Source organism: Ptychodera flava, chromosome 6 (assembly GCF_041260155.1).
Source record: "Ptychodera flava strain L36383 chromosome 6, AS_Pfla_20210202, whole genome shotgun sequence".
In the NCBI taxonomy this organism is placed as follows: Eukaryota; Metazoa; Hemichordata; class Enteropneusta; family Ptychoderidae; genus Ptychodera; species Ptychodera flava.
Genome location: NC_091933.1, coordinates 17,199,789 through 17,222,426, shown reverse-complemented (window position 1 = coordinate 17,222,426; position 22,638 = coordinate 17,199,789). Strand labels below are relative to the sequence as shown.

The 22,638-nt window shown below is 37.5% G+C and overlaps 1 protein-coding gene across 3 annotated transcripts in view; it reads left to right on the top strand.

Annotated features, from left to right (window-relative positions):
• The window catches only part of LOC139135005 (reelin-like), a 70,671-nt gene that overhangs the window by 32,597 nt on the left and 15,436 nt on the right, over positions 1-22,638 (top strand). For all 3 annotated transcript variants that reach the window (XM_070702161.1, XM_070702160.1, XM_070702162.1), the window contains 17 exons: positions 268-441; positions 3,461-3,696; positions 4,110-4,261; positions 4,768-4,972; positions 5,776-6,020; positions 6,385-6,567; positions 9,709-9,982; positions 10,895-11,035; positions 11,977-12,151; positions 13,352-13,637; positions 16,997-17,192; positions 17,583-17,682; positions 18,900-19,126; positions 19,652-19,872; positions 20,622-20,772; positions 21,249-21,507; positions 21,792-22,074. In XM_070702161.1, the coding sequence (XP_070558262.1) occupies positions 268-441; positions 3,461-3,696; positions 4,110-4,261; positions 4,768-4,972; positions 5,776-6,020; positions 6,385-6,567; positions 9,709-9,982; positions 10,895-11,035; positions 11,977-12,151; positions 13,352-13,637; positions 16,997-17,192; positions 17,583-17,682; positions 18,900-19,126; positions 19,652-19,872; positions 20,622-20,772; positions 21,249-21,507; positions 21,792-22,074 (3,508 nt within the window). The remainder of the gene's footprint in view (positions 1-267; positions 442-3,460; positions 3,697-4,109; positions 4,262-4,767; positions 4,973-5,775; positions 6,021-6,384; positions 6,568-9,708; positions 9,983-10,894; positions 11,036-11,976; positions 12,152-13,351; positions 13,638-16,996; positions 17,193-17,582; positions 17,683-18,899; positions 19,127-19,651; positions 19,873-20,621; positions 20,773-21,248; positions 21,508-21,791; positions 22,075-22,638) is intronic.

The window sequence follows — 22,638 nt, the reverse complement described above, 5'->3', positions numbered from 1 at the left end:
TGAAAGGAAGTAAGTCCTGCTGACCCAGATTTTGTACGGATGTGGCAACATTTTGAAAAGTGTTGACATTAATACTCCTATATCTCAGTTTCTCATCTAAGCATTTTCATAGAAATAACACTGAAAATCTCCAAGGTTATTCGAGAAATATGATCAGTATATTTTCCATGTGTATTTTCACAGCTCTCAAAGTACTAAAATTAAATGTTTTTGCACCAAACTAACCTTGATTATAATAACATCCTTTGTATCTTTCCATTTCTTTAGGACACTGATCTGTCACTGGTGACTTCTGATATCTGGATTTCCATCTCCAATGGCCATGTCGGCCAGTTGTGCCACTCGGATGGCACGGCTTTGGTGTTCAGCAGTTCCAGTGGGGAGAGATTTGCAGTGACCGAGTACATGAATCTTCAACTTGGCGACGTAGTACAGTTCAAGGTAAGTGATGCAGAAAGGTCATCAGTTCGTGTTCTCTCTTAATTTAGAGATGTATTTTGGAGCACTGCGCATGCACAGATTAACATTTGCATAAGCGACCCGTTCAACACGAAAATGGATTTTTCTCAGGGCACGCGTCCCGCACCGGGTGCTTTCGGCTCTTGTGTAAAGGCGATGGAGACATATATTCGGGTCAAGCTTGGAAGCAGAAACAGTTTGGACTTTCAGTTAACGTCATGGCTACCAGCGAGGGTGGAAAGTTCGGATTTCCGGTAGATTTTATGCAATACTTTCAGTGGTCCTCTCAGGGTTTCCGCCATATTGTTTCTGTCAGAATATGCATGATTTCATTCAGCTATATTCAAATCCATCGTACAGTGTCTTTTTGGCCGATTTTTTCATCCCACGTGAACAACACTGTCGATGAACAATTGGTGGACACAAAGGCCAGCATTTTATGGCCGTTGCACCATGGGGGACATCGGGGGACACTCGACATTTCCTTACATGCGTCGCGGCCTACTTCTATTTTGGGAAATTCTGACGTTTTAGCTTTGTATACGTACCAAGAATATAACGATCTTGTTCATGGCGACTTATAGAACAGCCCGCGAAGGAATTCTTTTAGTGAAAAAAATACAGCCTTCAACTCTCCACAGTTTCATCCCAGTGTTCAGCTGCGTCAAGTGGTAGCCCTGCGTACAATGGTGTGTGTTCCCGGCGCTACACGGCCTCCCATCCGTGTAACGCCAGGAACATACAGCGTTGTACGCAGGGCCGGCTACGTCAAGTGGCAGTATACGAATTGAATCAAGTCAGTGGGTACGTACCGCACTTTAGATGGGTTCAGATGTAAAGTGATAAGAGGGGAAATATACACAATTATAAATATTTAGGATTTTGATCCCATTTTAAAATAAATGTTGCATGTAGGCCTATCAGATATTGTAGAGTACAATAACAAATTGTGTTCTAGAGAGTCAAAGAATTTTGATGTTAGTGTTGCCAAGCATTTATAATAAGTTTTTGTTTTTGAGATGATATATGTATGGGGTCACATGGGTAAGTAACCTGGCCCTGTGATTAGTCAATTTGGTGATGCATCTTAAAGGTCTGCAGTTTGGGTATTTCTACAAGAGATACCTTGAATTTAGTCAGTATTGTTATTCCAGTAATTCTGTATTGCTTTTCATGACTGAGGATCTGAATTAAAAAAGACACTACTAAGTCATATTGCAGTATCTTTATTATATTTCACAACACCATGAACATGTATAACAATATAATTATAATTTTCAAATAAATACTCTTGCAGTAAATAAATGTTTCTCTGTCTTGTTTTTGTAGTACTTTATAATAGAGCTGCATGGACAGTCCTGTTGAGTAACTAACTATGAGTGATATGCTGCTGACATGCGTCTTTTATATTAACCTAAGAACAAATGCTTTCATTGCACTGTGCAAAAAATATAATGATAAAAAAATATAAAAAAATAAGAACAAAACCGAAAGAAAACCCTCAAACTAGGTTTTGGAGGAAATAGTTTTCCCAAAAACAAGAGCAAAATCAAAACAACCTTAAAATCAGCCTATAAGCTTGGCTAGACAAACGTTATAATGCACATGAAGCAAATTTTATTTAGGCAAATTTTATCATCCTGGTGTCGTACGTCTGACTAAAATTCCTCTTCAATTGGTTTCCTTCCGTTAGTCCGGATCCTCCAAACCTCATTATGGCGAGACTCCTTTGGCGTCGTTGGCGTGTAGCAAAAGACAGAGGGGAAGGGAAATTAAATATAGTTTCAGAAACCTACGTAAGTTATGGAAGCCTAGCCCCCGAGGGTCATTGCGGAAGCTTAGGTTTTTGACGATCGCCTTTGACGTACCTCTGCAGACTAGAGTGCAGTCGTCCATCGGAGCATCAACGTACGTTCACCGGCCGTGGCGATGGCGGAAGAAGTTTCTACCTCCATGCAGCATCATATTTATAATTATAAGCCATACACAGCCCCATTGCAACATATTCGAAATGATCAACAACGACAGGCAGGGAGGGACAAACAGTCGACGGTACAATGGCGATAAACACCCAAAGAAATACAACTGCTGTGCATGCAAACTTGAAATACAAGTCCGGGCAGCGGGCTCTGCGTCGCAGGGTACCGGCGTTATGTGGCCTCAACGCCGGTAACACACACAGCCCTGCCACGCAGGCCTTGCATCGTGCTCCCAGGAAAGTTAAAAATGAAGCGCTGGTTCCACAAATTTATCATGGGATCACTGTAAAGAGGTATATTTACTGTTGATTGCTGATCTATTGTAACTGTGGACCTGATTCGGCAAGTTTACCGTATACAGCAGAAGCTTCCGAAGGAGTACACACGGTGTAGACAGTCAGGCAGAAAACTTAGCCTGATCCGCGCGATCGGAGCTAGCTCTGACCTCTGACATTTAGGTACGATCAACTTTCTGCTCTACGCACGCGCAACAAAGGGTCAACGGGTCAAAACGTTACTGCGAGTGCGCATAATACATCTCTAAATTAAGAGAGAACAAACACGAACTGGTCATTGAAACTCAAATGACCTAAATGATTGTGACTGAGACTGAGAGTGCAGTTTCTTGTTAGACTTTTTGTTCCAGAGAAATTTCTACCAAATCTGCATGTTGTAATTAATGCAACTGGCCCGGATAGTCTATGCCTTTCAGTGATAACTTCAAGCCCATTAGTGTGGTGGTATCTCAGTGAGAACAACTCCTTGTGTTATATCTTCTTCACCCCTAATTACTGTAGCAGGTTGGTTAGGTTTTTAACTGGAAAAGAGGAATTTCAAAGTATTTTTGCAGCTAAATTTCATGCACTTGTGAATATCCTTTTCAATATACACATACATGTGTTAAAACAATGTTTGTTTCAGATAAAGTGTATATCTAACAAGCAACATATACATGAAGTATGCAGACCCCTTATCTTTTTGTGGGAAAACTTTTTTCTAAGGATTTATTTTGTCTTTTCCAGATTGTGATTGGTTGTGGATTAGAATTCCAGACAGATTCACCAGTGCTGTTGCAGTATTCAGTGGATGCCGGAATGACGTGGGACTTGATGATCAAGCCTTGTCATCCTTTCATCAAGCAGGAAGGATTTTGTGAGGGACTGACTTCCGATTATCAGGACGGCAGCATTTATCACATGGGAGCTTACAATGAATGGAGACTGGTTGTCATTCCTGTGGAAAAGAAACTAACCAGCAGGCATGGATAAAAACAAAAAGATTAGTTGTACTTTATTGTAGAGGCGCACTTGGTCCTACCACAGGCCTAGCACATTCTCTGTGACAAATTTTGAATGCTTGTCATTAAAAGTTGCTGGTAAATAAGTCATTACTCCAAGTCTGCAGACATCTCAGTACAAGGTTGGTTAAAACCAAGACATGATGTTGACATGAAAGTTTACAAAAACAATTCTAGTCTCATTGATTATTTTATCAGTATTGGGGAAGTGATTTATTCTCTATTGACAGATAAAGTCAGAACTCTCAGTAACATTAAATCTAAAGTCATACTGCATTTTGACAGTATCATATTTGTATTGTGTCGACAAGAGGCATGCCAATCTTCCACATAACGATGGAGAGCTCTACATTGATTGATGATTTTCTTCCCAGGAAAATCCAGTTCCGTTGGTGGCAGGCAGCCGCCGTGGATGCACCAGACTTTGCTCTGGATGATGTCTATATTGGACCATCATGCCCAGACATGTGTAATGGCAAGGGTATATGTTACCATGGTGAATGTGTTTGTGAGCAAGGTTACCATGGTGAGACTTTCTTTTCACTTTCTGTGCTAAAATTGTTTCCGTCCTTACGATTGATCATGTGACCATCATCATGAAATGTATACCATATGACATTATCATTATAAACACATGTCACAGGTATTTTTAGGTCTCTGGCATCTCTGACAAGTGGCTTCTCATCAGTTTATTGCATTTGTTAGATTTCATTGTGACAGAGGGAGGACTCAGGGCAGTGCTTGTCATTACGCTGTCTTTCTGTCAATAGCTGTATAATTTCTTTCAGTTGATCGATTGAGTTCATAGAATAATCTAAATTCACATTCGCATGTTTTGTGATGCAGTTGAAAAGTATAAGTATCATACTCTGATTTTGTTTCATTATTTTTGTAAGTAATGTGATAATTCAACACTGCAAATAAGACTAGCCTTTTTTGCAAGTCGATCATTTAAATGCAGAAATTTGCATGTGAAATAACACACCTGGCGTACCTCCTCCTCCACTTTATTTCTTCTGTTGTTATCGTTAGGTCCAAGTTGCCTGTCCGTGACTCCTCTTACCAACAGCATCTCTGACAGATTTGATGACAAGACGCTAGGCTCGTCGTGGGAGAGAGTCGTCGGCGGGGAGATTGGCACTAGTTGCGGCATTCTGGCTAGGGGCCAGTCTCTGTACTTTGGTTCAGTCGGTCCCAGAGAGGGTAGAACAGCGGCTCTCAACACCACATCAACAAAGTGAGATTTGCTCAAATGCTTTTGTTTGAATCAACCCATTTTCTAGATCTCATCCAACTGTGTTTGGTTGAACATTAGGTATCAAATGCAACAGTATCTATAAAATATAATTTTTGGTTATGGTTGTAAATGATATCAAAGATGTCAAGATGATGTGTTTGTCATTCATTCTCATAGTTTCCACTTTCTTCCCGGGCACTGTTTGAACAATGTCATTACAACTGATAGACCGTTCCTCTCTTATATTTGATATGATTTTATATTTCACTACCATGACATACATAATACCTCAATTTCTTGAAATACCCTCTGCAAGACCCTAGAAAACTTGCTTTTTTATGTGGATTAGAAAGAGTAACATATGCCAGTGTCACAATTATAAAATCTCAACATTATATTAAAAGATGGTGAATGGTTTTGTGATTGTCATTTCAATTAGTATATGTCACTGAGTTAAAGGAAAATGCATGTTTTCAGCAATCCAGTACAGCACAGTCTAATGTTTTGAAAAAAAAACATGTTCAATTTCATATCCAATAATAAAAATCAACCATTTTACCATTACTGAAAATTTGACCTTTAACAATATCATTGAGATATTTCCAAGATGAAAATGAAGAAACATTAAAACCAGTGTGATGTTGTTACATGGTGGACACGATCTGGAGAATTGACAGGAAGCTGTTTATAGTTGGACCTTACTGTGATCATTGATCAGCGTTTATTGACCAGTCCTTCATATAAGTTGCTAACTCCACAAACACTTTAGTTGTGCTAATATTCTTATTCACGTCCTATCATAGGATGCTGCAGTTCTACATCCGCATTGGCAGTTCAACCGTTGGCCAGGCCTGTCGGCTACCAATCAGTCGCCAGGAAGACATCATCGTCCAGTATTCGTCCAATAACGGCATCTCCTGGCACACGCTGCACCAGCTGGATGCCAAGTCCTTCAGCCTGTCCGCAGAGCTGGTGACCATAGCGCTTCCCACGGACGCCAAGACGGAATCTACCTCCTTCCGGTGGATACAACCTTACCTGAAGAAAGGTCAGTTAGTTTGCTAGTGAAGGAAGTGCTGTTTTAGATCATATAAGAGAGTCAAGACTTTGTGAATTGTGCAAAGCAATCAACAGAGTATAGGCAGTTCAGTCATTAAACCACTGTCATACTGTTGCTATAATGTGTCAATTAGGTCTTCACAAGGCACATAACATGTATATACACATCATCTCTAAACAACACTAACTCTACATGTACAGTACATTAAGTAAACATTAACTCTACATGTGCAGTCCATTTGTAGCATTCTCTGACCAAAAATCAATGGAAAGTATCTAATGTACTCCACCTATAGACGACTTTTCAGTGTTTATTTCACCAGTTCACCACAAAGTTTCGTCTTCCTGGGCAGGTCTATCCCGGGCGCAGTGGGCCCTGGACAATGTCCTGATCGGAGCCAACGACACATGTTCCGGTGGTTTTGAAGATGACTTCTATCCGGGAGAATCTAACATGTGGTACATGATTCACGGTGGACAGCCGCTCAGGTCGTGTCAGTCTAACAACTATGCACTGTATTTCAACAGTGAAATAGGTGAGAATGGTAGTATGCTGGGGTGAACTGAAAGCGATGGATAGACCGCCCAGAAAAATTTTCAGTGATGTATTCCAATCATGACGATAGATTTGTTCACTGTGTCAAAGGCATTGTTTACGGTCAGGAAACCACTATAACATGCTTCATAGTGTGCAAACCATGTAATTGTGAAAATATAGACTCTAGAAAAAAGGGCCGTGTTTTATTAGTATTGTTTAACATTGTAAAAACAACAAGATCTCACTAAATGGAGCATATTTTACCCATACATCATAACTGAAATTTCAATATCATCTGTCATAGAACTTCAACATCTTGTCTATTTTACTGCATGAGCACAGTTTTGGATATACCAGCTTGCTTATAAGTGATCAAGTAATAACCAACTCATGTTTCAATCTTTCCTACAAACACAGCCACAAGTTTTTTAGCTCCATAGCCATATGTACATATGGCAATGGAAGCTATTCTTATAGGCTAGGGAAATGTCTGTATGTATGTATGTCTGTATGTCTGTCCGTCAACATCAAAAACTCCAAAACCGCTGCACATTTCATCTTGATATTTGGTGTGTACATGGATGATGGGCTGTAGATGAGATTTGTTCAAATAAAGTTGTCATTGCCAAAAATATGCAAATTAAATGAAAAAATGTAAAACAGTCAAAATTGAAAAACTCAATAACCACTGAGAAGATTACATGAAAAATTAGCATGTAAGTACTTTGGCCTGACTTGAAATGATTGTGCTTTTTTTGATTTTTTGATATTGTTGAAAATATGCAAATTAGTGCCAAAAAAGGCGTTTTTGGTAAAAAATCTCCTCCTTCATAACCGCTGGTCAGACAGCTTTGATATTTGGTATACAGGTCCCTAGGGATAACCCAACTTGGATTTGTTCAAATTGTGATGAAATATGCAAATCTGTATTTTTAAGGAATTTTTTTGTCATTTTTGGTCAAAAATTTATTTCATCAAAACCGCTCGTCTGACAGCTTTGATATTTGGTATACAGGTTCCTACAGATAAACTAAATATGATATATAGAATATATGATGAAATCTGCAATTTTGTATTTTTGGTGCAATTTTTGCCATTTTTGGTCAAAAAATGTGTTTCTCAAAAATTACTTGTCTGATGCCTTTGATATTTGGTATACAGGTTCCTGGAGGTTCTCTTAGTGTGATTTAGTGAAATTTGATGAAATCTTCAATTTTGTATTTTTGGGTCAATTTTTGCCGTTTTTGGTCAAAATATTTGTTTCTCAAAAGTTAGTCATGTGATAGCTTTGATATTTGGTATACATTTTTATACATAATTATGATGAAATCATCAATTTTGTTTGCAGCTAATTTTGCCATTTTAGGTCAGGCCATCCTGAAATGAGCTATCAAAGATCTCAACCTTCTTCATCAATACATATGTCATGAAAAGTTGCTCTCTACATAACACAGCAGAGCTCTGTCGACTATTGGGTCGCTTGTTTTTTTCAAAACCGCTGGTCAGACAGCTTTAATATTTGGCTAACAGGTCCCTAGGATGACCTTAGTGAGATGATTTCATACAGTCAGGAAATACTTAATTTTGTATCCATGTCTATAGTAGCTTCAGGGACATTGGCCCTATGTTTAAGATAATGCGGTGATTCAGTAAGCATTTGAAATGGTGAACTGTATTTGGTGTTGAAATGCGGTAAAAATAATGAGAAAACATAGCTGAGGTGATTTCAGCAGGTTTGGTTTCCAACAAATATATTCAAAGTTTTTTTCAATGTTAAAGAGTGATGGAGGGGGGGGAGTCCTGGCAGATTTTGAAAAAATCCAAACAAATGTCAATAAAAAAATCAGCCACAGAAGGTTTGTCAAAAAGAAAAGGTGGGATAGTGGGAAAAAAAGAATGTACAATGTATCGGATAAAAAAGATAATGTTCCTCATCAATCTTCCAGACCACCCCCTTTTATCAAATGGTACACCCCTGTTGTGTGCAATTAACCATGCAGTGTATTTTAGTTTAAGATGTCAATCAAGTTAGGTAAGGATTTGAAAGGAAAAGTCAAGTTCACCACAGTTAAATTTCTTAACTTTATCTCTTAATGTGTCATCATCCTTGTATAATTGGTTAAGTTTGTAAGTTGCTCCAGATGTGGATGTACCAGCTGTTCTGGAAGAAACAATGTTTACTTTTCCCTGTAGGGTTTCTGAGTTGATGATTGTATGTTGAAATCTCTCCATGTATCTGGTGCATGGGCAAAATGTAAATATCGGTTGCATGTTATGTATTTCAGTCTATGTCAAATATTGTAAATGAAAATCATGAACAGTTTGCTGTGTGCTTGTAAAAGATAACATGTTTGTCAATACATATTAAAACTGCCTTGCAGTTTGATTGTCTTAAAAATTATCACAGAAGTAGAAAACGAAAAGAAACTAATCAAATTGCTGTAACATATTCACCCTCAGTGTCTGTAGGCCTATACTCAACTATTTTATCATTTCATTCAGCTTTTTGTTATATCTTTATCACTCTTCATGGGCCAAGGCACATTTGGGTCAATGTCATCACTCTGTGCCAGTCTGTGAATGTCAGTCTGTCTGTATGTGTATGTCCATGTTTCATACAATTGTTGGTTTGTTTTGATAACTGTATGGGAGCGAACAGTGATTATGTCACTATTTTTATCATGCCCGTGCCATGTAACCTCTACAAAAACAAAATTGGGGGTCTTCATAGATGTAAATACACCCTGAATAGCACATCTGAAGACAATGTGGCCACACCTTTCATGTGATGGAAATCCTTGTTTGTCTATTGGTGCTTGCAATTATGGTGAATTAATGTAATAACATAATCCCTGCGATAAATGTTGAATTATAGAACAGTTTAGTATGGGCCCAGCACTCTCCGGTCTTGCCAACTCACTTACATCTTTTATTTTGCTTCTTTTAATAATAGATAAAGAGAGAGTGTCTAGTTCAAATACTCTGTTTTAGTCTGATGCAATAGTCATTTAATGTGTTCAGCAACTCACTGGTGTGCATCAAGCTGTAGACTATGGTATAGTTTCACATGTATCATGATTTGCCATAGAGCGCATATGAAATGAATCACTATATTACCAACTGATCTATTCACACTCAGGAACATCGCGATATGCCGAGACGTGGGATTTCCACGTGGCAGAGTCCACATTCATACAGTTTGAACTAATCATGGGCTGTGGCATGACGTACTCGGCGGAGTCCAGCGTTCACCTGGAGTATTCCCAGGACATGGGAAAGACCTGGCACTATGTCCTGGAAGAGTGCGTCCCTCCAAACATTGGCTGTGAGAGCTTCCATCAAAGCAGTGTCTACATCTCAGAGCTGTACGCCAACAAGACAAAGATCACCGTGTATCTACCCAAGTACACAAAGTTAGTTGATTGTTATTCGCTTTGTGTTTGTGAAACATGGTCAGCTAGCATGGCTGCATATAAAATAGGACTAGTCCTCGAAAATACATTGAATAAATCTGAGTTGGTCATTCAATCATAGTCAGTTTTATTATGTACAAATCACCATCATAAATTGTGTAAAACTTGATAAAGTTAGTTGAGTCCAACACATGATGAAACACCAACATTTCTCCTATCATTTACCGGTATTAATAATAATTTATTTCACCTGGAAGAATATATATAACATAATTGGTGAAAACCATTTCTTTAAAGGTTACAAAAATTTACCAATTGCTCAGCTTAGAAAGTTATGTACAGAAATACATTTATTTGTTCATAATTCAGCAAATTTATGCCACAACATGTCAAAAATTGCCCAACGCCATAAAACGTCTTATTATTCACAGAATACATGTGGGTTTTCAAATCTACAAAGGAATCTTAAAAGTGACAGGATGAGAAAAAATTCCTGTATGGCTTCTGTTTTTCGTCATTAGTTTTCCGTGAAAACCACTTAATTTAATCCATGTTAATAATTAATGCGTTAACAGTACTTACGAGAATAGTGGTAGCCTTCAAGATGCTATGATATTGTATATAAATTGCTCACTGTATCCACAGTCCTTGTGGAGGGACTGTGCTGTATCAAAGTGAAGCTACCAGCTAATGCTAATTTCTAAGCATTTGTAAAGTCTCTTCTAAAATGTCCAAACTGATTTCACACTCAGCAGAAGTATGCGTGATGCACTTCTTGACAACAAGAACTGGAAGGAAAGTGGTTGATTTCAATCAGTGCTATTATAGTTTTTGAAATCACTTTCACCTTGTCAAAACAGTCATTTTCAGAAAGCCCTCAAATACCCATTTTCATTTTGATTCTTTCCACAGTTCTCCAGCAACCAGATTCCGGTGGATACAACCCTCATTTGAAAGTCGGCGAGACACCTGGGCATTAGACTTTGTGTACATTGGAGATCAATGCCCGTGGATGTGTTCAGGGCATGGAAAATGTTACCACGGAAAATGCCTGTAAGTAAATTTTACTGACAGACTTGAAAGTGAAATAATTGTGCAAGGCCAAATAATACTTGGTAGAAAGAAATATAATTCAAGCTTGCGAGATGATATGAAGCGAGAAAACCACCTCAGTCAAGATGAACATGATTTGTAGAGCTGGCAGGGCTAATGTATTTTCCAATTTTCCGTGATGGTACAATTGCAGGTACTTTTGCTGGATCACAAAAATGATCTATTAAAGGGAAACAGTCGTCAGAATTGCACCTGTGCAAGTTTCTTGTTTACAAACAATGTATTTCGTGCACGAAATCTAGATGCACCTCATCATCATAGCTGCAACATTTAAATTATACAGTGTAGATTATGACAGACATGTTTTAACTTTCATCAATCACTATCATACCTTGAATACAGTGTTTACATTGGTCGTATGGGTCCAATACGACCTTTGAGCGCAGTTCCGATGACTGTATCCCTTTAAAGTGCTCTTTGGTTTCACACTATTTTCAATCGTATCGCCGTCTTAAGAATTAGTGTACATGAGAGGTGGAATTTTTGCTGGTCATGCTTGTATCTCTGGTCAGAGCAAATCATATCATCACAAAACAGGTGCCCTTGCTTTAGGGTTATGCCTGTATCTGAGCACAGTTTTGTTCAAAATTGATATAGTTATTGATTTTGAGAATCATACATGGTTTTTCAATGGGTTGCGTAGTCAGGGTGAGATTAAAGTATGAATCATTTCTATTAACAAACTCACAAACTGAAGATTTATTTATGTCATACCTTGTATTTCCATCGAAGAGAAAGTTTGTTTTTTGACATTGTACAGAGAATGTTTGATAGGCTACATGCAAACCAAGTTTACTAAGTGTGAACACTCCAGTCAGGAGTAAAAAATTATGCAATCTGAGACTTTACATGAAAAATATCCCGTGTGTTCTATCTTTCAGATGTGACAGTGGTTTTTCTGGTGATAACTGCGTTCCACAGTATCCTTTACCTCAGCTTCTGAAAGACAATTTTGATGACCCGTCACATCTTGCACAGTGGCCTAACCACTACGGTGGCAACGTTGATGGTTCGTGCGGCACATTGGTATCTGGTAACGCTCTTGTGTTTTCAAAGGTAGATAACGGCTGTTTGAATTACTATAATTGTACATTGGTAGTTTCTCATGTCTGCAAGATTACATAATTATGCAAGAATTCATGCAAATTATATCCTAAGCTTCTGACACACTTTAAGGCCTATTTGCCCTTAAGGTAGTATGCACCTCGAAAGTGAAAGACTTAAACTTTTGCTCTAACTTTCCTCAAGGAATCTTTCAATCATTCTCTTTCAAAATCAAAAATAAAAATTGGGGGTCACCGTGCAAATTTTGGTACTAGAGAAACAAATTACCCAAGATTTACCGATATTAGAAATTCAAAATGGCCGCCATCCCTGTGTTAACTCTATGGAGAAAAATAAAAATTTTCGAATTTCGAAAAACTAAGCCGGTAAAAAGTTTTCTTTCACCAAGAGCTTTAAAATGAACCCCCACATGTGGTATATCAGAAGAGAATCGTAAAAGTTTGAGAGTCCGAATGTCTGTCCCCGAGGTGGGTTCTACCTAATAATAATGAAGGGAGCTTTTAGGATCACTGGCCGTATGGCATTGGGTAATCTTTATGTGTGTATGTATGTATGTCTGTCAACATCAGAACGTTGAAAACTGCTGCATGTATCATCTCAGTGTTTGATAAGTAGATATATATCATGCATCATATTAAAATGGGATTCAATCCAAAAGAAACATGCAAAAAATGAAATGAGCTTATAATAAATAATATCCAGAACTCAGGAACTTCTGGTTCAATCTCTGATGTTTCGGTGACATCTTCCTTAGGATATCAGAATAACAAAAATGCACTAATTTGCATATGTAAATTCTTGAGAGTTATTCTTTTTTCTGTTCAAAAATCACTTCTGAAATCTCATGTCCACTGGCTTTCAAAGTTTGTTTGTACCTCCCTGAGATTATCTCAACTACCAATAACCAAGTTTTGATGAAATTTGCTTTTTAAATTTTGGGGGCCATTTTCAGCCAAAGCATCTATTTCATTTAAACCACTTGTATATCCAAAATAGCTTCCAAATGACCTCATTCAGAATTGCTCAAATGATATTTTAAGTTTTATATTCAAACTTAAGGGCCCAATACTTCCTTTTTGCAGGAATATGTGTATTTAAGGAGTTTACCAGTAAAAGTCGCAGGTCGTGTAGATTTGTTTCAAATGGAAGCACAATGTCACTGAAGCTGTTTATCTTTGTGCTTTTTTTAAGGATGGACTTAGAATGTTGGTGTCACCTGACCTGGACAGCTCAAACATGGAATACATCCAGTTTACAATCAAATTTGGATGCAGGAATCCGATTTCCACGGAGCACATTGATTGTTCCCGAAGTATTCTGGTGCAGTACTCCAAAAATGGTGGCATTATCTGGGATTTACTGGAGGAAATAATGTACAAGTCAAACGATGATCATCCAATCCCCATAAACATCAAACTGCCATTGGCTGCCAGAATGAATCCAACGAGGTTTCGACTGTGGCAGGCAAAGCACTCAGGTATGATGGTATCTTTTATCGTTTCAAATAATATGCCAATATGATGCAAGTACTGTCACCATTCAAAATGTCAAAAATTGACACAGTGATAAGTTTTCAACTAATCACAGATTCATTTGCCATGTGTATACAGCATTGTGTACAAACAATCCTTAACTGTGTTGGACAAATTAAGTTCATAGAAAGAAGTGTTTGAGCTCATGATACATATGAAAATTATGAGAAATTTAACTTCAAATTTCCTCCCAAAAGCTTTTGTGGTATTTCAAAGTAAACCTCAAAATCCACATCATTCATAAACATTGAAAAGATACTACATGTAGGACATCACAGACACAGGGAACTTGTGGAAAATAGATCTGCGACTTCTTTAAAAATTGTCCACCAAATTCATTGACTTAAAATTTGAACTGTGACCTTCTTAGAAGAAAAAGGATAAACAGGTCTGTATGTTGCAAGTTATTGATGAATTACTTTTATGGCAGAACTGACGAACTTCAAAGACAATAATATCCAGTGATTCTGTATGAATTTTGTGTGTTTTCAAGATGGCAGCTGTTTTCAGTGAAATGTCTTCTTCATAGAATCAGTAGCAGTGATTGGTTGACAGTCATGAATCACCATGTACTCAGCCAATCAAAATCAACCTTCCTACACAACAGAGATCTCCATCTGTAATCAAACACACTCTGCATTACCATCCTTAAGGTAGTGGTAAAGGCTATTTTTGCACCAATTCTTTTCTAAGAGTTAATGTAAAGTTTCAAGTGTTAGAATCAAGATATTTAGTTCAAATTTTCAGGATAACTCCCTTAGTTAATACTTTCTCCAAAGAATGTAAAAATTGTATATTTGTAGCCATGATTTTGAAATATGACACCAATCAATATTAAAATTTAATTTTTCATATTTTTTTACATTAATAATAATTGGATTGTATTAATATTACCAATTATAAATATGTTGACACTATTGATTGTAAGATTTGTACGGCAGGATTTGTAGATAAAATTTGTTTTTATGATTTTACATGGGTTTACATATCAAAAAATTCTTTCAAATTTCAAAATGTGATTTTTCAAAAAGTACTTCAAATACAGAAAAATTGTGCCGTACAAATCTTATCTGTAACCTTGTTAATAAGGTGTAAAAATTCCATGTCCATATCTCATTTCAAAGGTTGGATTGAATTGGTGTAAAATTATGTACGAAAACTGTGATTCTGTCAAAAATGTTGAAAACAAGCCATATTTGCACCCCTCTTTTGAAGTCACAGAGCAGTCTTTTTGGTTAATCTCACTTTTGACACCTCTTTGACACTCAAAGAATCTAAAAATGCATTTACAATAGCAGTCACGCATTCTGAATGCAAGCACTGCCTTGTCAAACTTTCCTGAAAAACAGTAAAAAATGACTTTCCCTTTTCAAACATTTTTTTAAAAGCTAGGGGACCTCTACCATAGTTAATACACTAAGGACTCCCCAACTTCCTCTTATTTGGTCAGTTTTTCAGAAGTTTCAACGGGCTATAACTCTGCAATGCCTATGACCCCAAATGTCTAGTTTTTTTTATTCCACAGAGAATGTTGACTACTTTTATGTTTTAACCCTTTCACCCCCAGTTCCCTGTATACAGGTCCAACTTTACCATAGAAAACAATGGATTTAGGACAAACCATGGTGGTGAAAGGGTTAATAGTTTTATTAGCTCACATTTGGTTTTACCAATGTGAGTTTATCGTATAGGCTGAAGTCGATGGCGTCTGTATGTATGTGTGTATGTATGTATGTATGTATGTATGTATGTATGTATGTACGTACAGTATGTCCGTCAACATCAAAAACACGCAAACCGCTGCACGTTTCAGCTTGGTATTTGTTGTGTGGATGCATCCTGGGCTATAGATGGGATTTTGTACAAATGAAGTCTGCATTGCCAAAATTATGCAAATGAGCTTACAAAATGTGAAAATGGTTAAGAATTAATAACTCAAGAACCGCTTTTTTGATTGCTTTGAAAATTTGTGTGCAAGTACCTTAGGTGAACCTTATACAGTTTTATGAATATTGTGCAGATATCCTTAATTTTGTATTTTTGCTGAATTTTTTTGTGATTTTTCTCATTTTCAGTAAAAATTCTTCTTCTCTGAAACTGCCAGCCCAATCGCTCTCAAATTTAGGTTGTCTCTTTGCAAGGGTGTTACTCTTCTAATTTGTTGAAATTATGACAAAATTGGGAAAATTACTATTTTTGTGCAATTTTGTCATTTTTGGTCAAAAAATCTTAGACAGTATTTCCTTTTTAAAACTACTTGACAGACAGCTTTCATATCTGGTACACAGACGTACAGAGATGACAATAGTTAGATATGTGGAAATTGTCCTGAAATATAAAAAATTGTATTTTTAAGACAATATTGTCATTTTTGGTCAAGAAAACTTTATCTCAAAATTACTTGTTTGATAGCTTTGTAATTTGGTATAAAGTCCCTTGTTTGATAGCTTTGTAATTTGGTATAAAGTTCCGAAAGATGTTATTAGATAAATTTTCTGCTCAAAGTGTTGGGAAACCCCAAAATTTGTATATTTTAGGTACTTTTCTCAGTTTGTGACCTTAAATGACCTATACACCAACCCAGGATATGTTGTGAGACAATTTTGAAGGCTGTGAACATAATTTTGCCATATTTGGTACCAATTTGTAGGAAAATTTGATCCAGAAAACAAAGCTGAGGTGATTTTTTTCATTTTGGACCCATTTTTGCAACTTTTCTATGTGAGACATACAAGAACTGATGAGAAATTTGGATCCAGGATAATTCCAGATGTTGTAATCACCGCCCACAGTGGAAGGCATTTCACTATCTGTAACTAACTTAAGTGCTGTTTACATTAGAATGATAACACTCATGGCATTAATTAAAAATCTCCAAGGTTGTAAATGTACTTCCTGTCATTTGGTCTTATGTTATACCAAGGGGTGGAACATTTGATATTCAGGAGGGGGTAGGGTCTAGAAGATCGATGATGCAGCATTACTTTTTTACCAGATCCCTTGTGCATTTTTGCCCACTCCCACCTTTTCTTTTTTTATCAAGCCTTCTCTGTTTTTTGTTGTTGACATTTGCTTATGTATTTAGGATCTGCTTCTCCCATTGCTATAGAAGTTGATATGCATGTTCCTAAAGATGACCTCCAGTACCTAAGTTGGAAACCTTAGTTGCTTTTGTCATTCTTGTTTTTCTGGTTTAAATATTTCTTGAATGGACCAATTCAAACCGAATGTGAGCACATAGTGTCCTTGACGGTATTTTTGAAGTTTATAATTGACGCTCTAGCCTTTACCGCCACCTTAACAGGAGCCGAGTCAGAAACATGGGCTATTGATGACATCATCTTTGGAGGAAACAGTAAACTATCGAACATCATTGACCAAGATTTTGATGATGGTCCGTCAGAATCTGATTGGTTGTTTTATCCCGGGAGTCACATTGGACCATTTTGTCCTCCTAAAAAGCCAACTGTTAGCAGTGTGTACAACAACAGAGGTCATAGGTGAGATTGCTCTGGCAAATAGACACATTTATCATCCCTCAGAGGTACAGAGCCAATTCAGATCCAACGTGTATCCAATAATTCCTTTCTGTATATTGTAGATCATATTTGGTGTTCAATAAATTTTTCACCATTCTTAGACACAAATGGTAAAGAGACACCTGTGTACTTGAATTCCTCATGAAACACTTCTCCTCAAGCATACAAAAGAAACCTTTCAAGAGCTGTTTTGGGATTTCATATATTCATGATTACTGTTTACCTTTTCATACAGAAGAAGTTACATGCACCCCGAAGTCCAGCTTTGAATAGTGGATTCACTGTAATTATTAAAAGTACATGACTCATACATATCTCGTCATGTCATATCTGTCTCTTTTTCATTCTCAGCTACGACAGAACAGCGTTGACTTTTGGTGAAAGGACTGGTGAACACTCTGTGACTAGCAGGGACATTCATGTCAATGAGGACACAGTGCTGCAGTTTGAGGTGAGTAAAGCTTTCATCATGAGTCTGCTTATTTGCAGATATTGATATGAAAGCATAATTAGTTGTTTGTAATTTGAGATGGCATGGAATAGCTTCTACATGTATTTGATCATCTTTCTGGTTATACTGTACACAATTCTCACCCAGAAAGGCATGCAACTCAAGCTTTGATGATTTCAAAACTCCAAGCTAGAGGCAAAGCTTTCTATGTATGTGCATGTGTACTTTTTACAATGTAACTCATTTCCAGTACTTAGAAAATTACACCACAGGCAGTAGAATGGACGGATAGTGTGAATGTGTAAAGAACCATTGTTAGTGATATTTTCTGCTGCTGATGATATTGTTACAGGCATTTTGTTTTTTCCGAAAGCAAATTTTTCTCTTCCATAGTATCCAAAATTTGCCAAAAGCCACCTTTATGAAGTTAAATCACTGTAACACGATCAGCTAGTCTAGCTTGCCTCTGACATATATATTTGATTCCTTTTATCAGAGAAATGAATAGCTTTATGAATTTGAACTAAATGTTTGTCATCACACTCTTAATGGCATGAACAGTCTTCAACTCGTCTTTTCCATCACACATTCTACACTCTGTCCTTAAAGCCACAATAGCGGCAACTGTGTAATAAACTGATTTCAAAATATCCTCAGTTTTACGAGAACTTTCTTGGAATAAGACCTGTTAGAGACTGAAAAAGTGTGTAACACTGTTATAAGTGTGGAAAGTGGCATGTAATTTCAAACGTTTCCACATTATTGTAGATTTCCCGCCATTTTCAAATACTAATCATATCAACAGAGAAAATAAAGATTTCAACAACAAAATGTTGGCCATCATGCGTGGTGCATTCAAGTAAATAGCATCATGCTTGTCTCTTTTACGACCACGATGTGTATGTGCAGGAAATACTGATTTTTACACTTTTCTGTATGGGCGCCAGTTTATGAGTGTGGCACCTGTTTATTATTCAGCCTGTTAAAACTCATAGGCATGGTCCAAATCAGTGAGCAGTGATACGTCTATACACGTCCTTCAATTAGCACGTTTACATGAACCAGCTTTGGTTTGAAAATAAAATCATGATCATAATTCTTAAAATTAGCAGCTATTGGGGCTTTAATACCACATATTCTACCGTATACTGTCCCTAAAACCACATGTTATGTACTGTCCCTAAAACCACATTGTTCTATACTATTCCTAAAACAAGATCAATGTTGGATGCAGTGAACAAGGCTCATCCGAGAACGCCATCTACCTGAAGTTCTCCCAAGACTTTGGCGCAACATGGAAGCTGCTTCAACCACTGTGCATTGGAGCTCACAGAGTCAACACTATGTGCGGCGGTCAGATGAGTGCAGCTAGTGTGTACTACAGAGGTGCCACAGAGGACTGGCAACGTTTCATCATACCTTTGGACAAACTGCACATCTGTGGGTAGGTCACAAGTCTTTGATAGCACAATCTGTGTGATAATTCCTATTTAGGGGTTTGCTAAAATAACTGTTAAACTAAACATCTTCAAGTTACTATGTATAAGGTCTTTACTCATTTTCAGTCATACAAGGAACAGATTACCAGTTATTCAAGGATGCTGTTACTGTTTTCTATAACATGTCAACTGTTTCTTTAACTTTGATCACAATCTAAGTAAAAGTATAAAATCAAGCAATTCTATGTTACTGCATTATTAGCCATCTGCAATATTTCTTAATTTACACTGGCTTAAAACTCTGAACAAAACTGCAAAGTGTTTCTTATATTTTGGCATTTGAAGTTCTCTTGGTTCAAAGTTTTACAGTATGTACATGACGTAGGGAAAGTCATTGCAGTAGGAAAGTTACACTGCACAGTTGTATTGCTACATGTATTTGATCTAGATCTGACAACAAATTTACTGTAAGAAATATTTTGCCAGACTCAGCAGATGTTAATTGACAGTGCACTTTCGTTTCTGTCCAGAAATGTGCGTTTCCGCTGGTACCAAGGCGTCTACGGAAGGACTGAGACGTCAATTCCGTGGGCAATTGACAATGTGTACATTGGTCCAAAGTGTCCCGATAATTGCAATGGACATGGGTGGTGCCAGGCCAACCAACTGTGTCAGTGTGACTTTGGATATACTGGTGCAAACTGTCATGCTCTCAGAAATCATCCACATTTCCTCAAAGAAGCATTTGAAAGTAAGTCATACCAAATCCAAGATATGTGTTTAATATTTGGTACCTTTACCTGTCTAACAAAGGAAAATGTGATGATGTCGCTGTATGCTATTACTGTCCTGATATTCATTGCATGAATTTCTAATTCTTTTCACCCCATTTCCAGGGTACACAGATTCAACCTTCCGTTTTGAAAATAAATAGATTATACCAAGTCAGAGTTTTGAAAAGAGCAGAAATTTAAATCAGTAAATGCAAAATCATTATAAGAGTTGTTGATCCGTAATGATGATTAAAGGTATACTGTCACATGTTCCAATTTTGCCACAGTTACCATGGAAAGAGAAAATCTAACCAATCACAGACTTTAAGTGGGTGGCCGCTTTTTAAAAACAGCGCCCTCACATGGGCATTTTGAATACCAAGGAATGCCCGGCCCTTTGACCATATATGGGTATATTTAGATTACAGGTGACTGTATACCTTTAACTCAAAACAGAACAAAATTAAGGCTTTCCTGTGTGTGTTCACATGTCAGTTTAAGAGAATGATATGGGAAACATTAAGAAATGACTCTGGTACCAAACTATGGATGTCAAGAATACAAAACACTGGAAACCCAAGCTGCTGCTATGAAATATAGAAAATCCTAAGTACTTCAGTGAAAGAAGAAAAGTGAAATACAAAGTAGCAAAGTACATGTACACATCGCTCAATGTGGATAGTAGTAATTTGATTTCAACATTTGTTTTGCAAACCTTGCATCGCAGCTGATAAAATAAATTCCAAGAAATTCCTCCAATGGAGTGGTGGTGTGATAACGGACAAGTGTGGAACTTTGATCACGGGTAAAAGTCTGCATTTTGTCAATGACGGCTTGAGAATGTTGGTGACCACAGATATGGACCTGACAACCACAAGGTGAGAAACAGTATTTTTAGTGTCCCTGACATCTCTTTATCTATCTGTTCGTAATACGGCTAGTTTTCAATCGGGTTCGAACCCACAACATACGGCATCAGTCGCCTAGCGGAGAGGCCACAGAGAGAACCGCTCGGCTAAATCTCCACTCCCAAAAAAGAGTGGTTCAATAGCTGGCTAAGTTGTTACATTTTTCTGACTGAGACCGCTCCACACATTGTAGAGTTCGTGAAGCACTCACGCACGCATGCTCACCATCACACATCGCACATACAAACTTTATCGAAGCGAAGAAACGAATTGTAACTGTTTTGAGTCTGTTTTCTCAGAACTTGTGAATGCAGTCTGAAAAACTAAAACAAAGCAAACTTTTATGTCAATGATAGATTCCCGTGTCAGATTTTGCTGATGTGTACTTCTGAAATATTTGTCAGCTACCATGGTAACCGATGTCACATTTCCCCTTTCTGTCGTAGCTCTGTGCATTTCTACATCAAGCTTGGCTGTTCCTTCAAGCCCCCAAGCTCAAAGAATCACCCAGTGTTCCTACAGTTCTCAGTCAACGGTGGTTTGTTATGGAGCACTATGGAAGAGCTTCACTTCATGCATGACACAAACAAGCCGTCGTACATCGCTGTGGCACTGCCCAATGCAGCGAGAACAAACTCAACTCGGATCAGGTGGTGGCAGCCATCCACTGACGGTACTTTCCTTGATGAATGGGCCATAGATCAGGTATTACTTAAAGTAAATGTCTGTCATGGGGAAAGGTCAAAGGTCAAAATTGCATCAGATTTTGTCTGACTTTACCAAAGTCTGTACTTTCATTACAACCAAAGAGTAGTCCAAGTGTTGGGCTGTTAGATGAACAACATTCGAGAAAATAAGATTTGTATCCCTGTTTTTCGTAATCTGTTTCGAAGAAATAATCTCTCATTGCTGGAGTTACACTAGCGTATATATCCAGTGCAGTGTTGGGATTTCAAACCATGGATAACTTTTTGCTGTCATCTTTCTAGATATTTGTTGGAGGCGATGTCTATGGCCAGATGTTCCTGGAGGATGATTTTACGACATCTCTACAACAAGACAGCAATGGCATATCCACTGTCCATGACAGCAACTGGATGCTTTATCCCGGCAGCAGGGTGGAGCAAGTCTGTGGGTCCCACGTCAACGCCTTGCACTTCACAGGCAACGATTTGATGCGGTATGCCATCACTGCTGATGTCAGGATCACTGAGCACACTTTCCTACAGTTTGATTTAGCCATGGGATGTACCTCCAGTGAACTCTGCTATGGTAAGTTTAGGCCGAAAAATTAATGTTTGTGTTTTTGTTACAGTGTGTTCAGGAATTAGGATAGGTCAGCTTGGAAATGTTGTTACTTTTCTATTTTAATGAAGTGTAAATGTAACCCAGTAAAAAACATCAAAATTTGGCAAAAATCACGCATGATTTTTTGTAGAGAGAAATCTAAATGCTAAAGGTTGTTATGTTTTAAATATGGTAAGTCAGAATAGATTCCTGTGTCAGATGTATATTTATTTATTTATTAAGCTATTAACTCATTCATTCATTCATCAAGCCCACTGTGCAGTCACCTCTGACAGACAGACAAAAGAATTAAATTGTGAAATACATTTAAAAAAGAAACATCTTTACAGAAAGGAAAATAGCAAAGGAACGACAAGAACTACTCAACATTACAAAGTAAGCATAACACACTGAGGTGTAGTTACTCAAGAGCTTCAGCTGGAGACATTGTAAAAATCTAATCACAAAATGCTTGTATAATCAAATGTTGTTAGCTGTTTTACCAGTAAATATAGCATTGGCTGGATTTACTTTTACCGCAATCAGTGA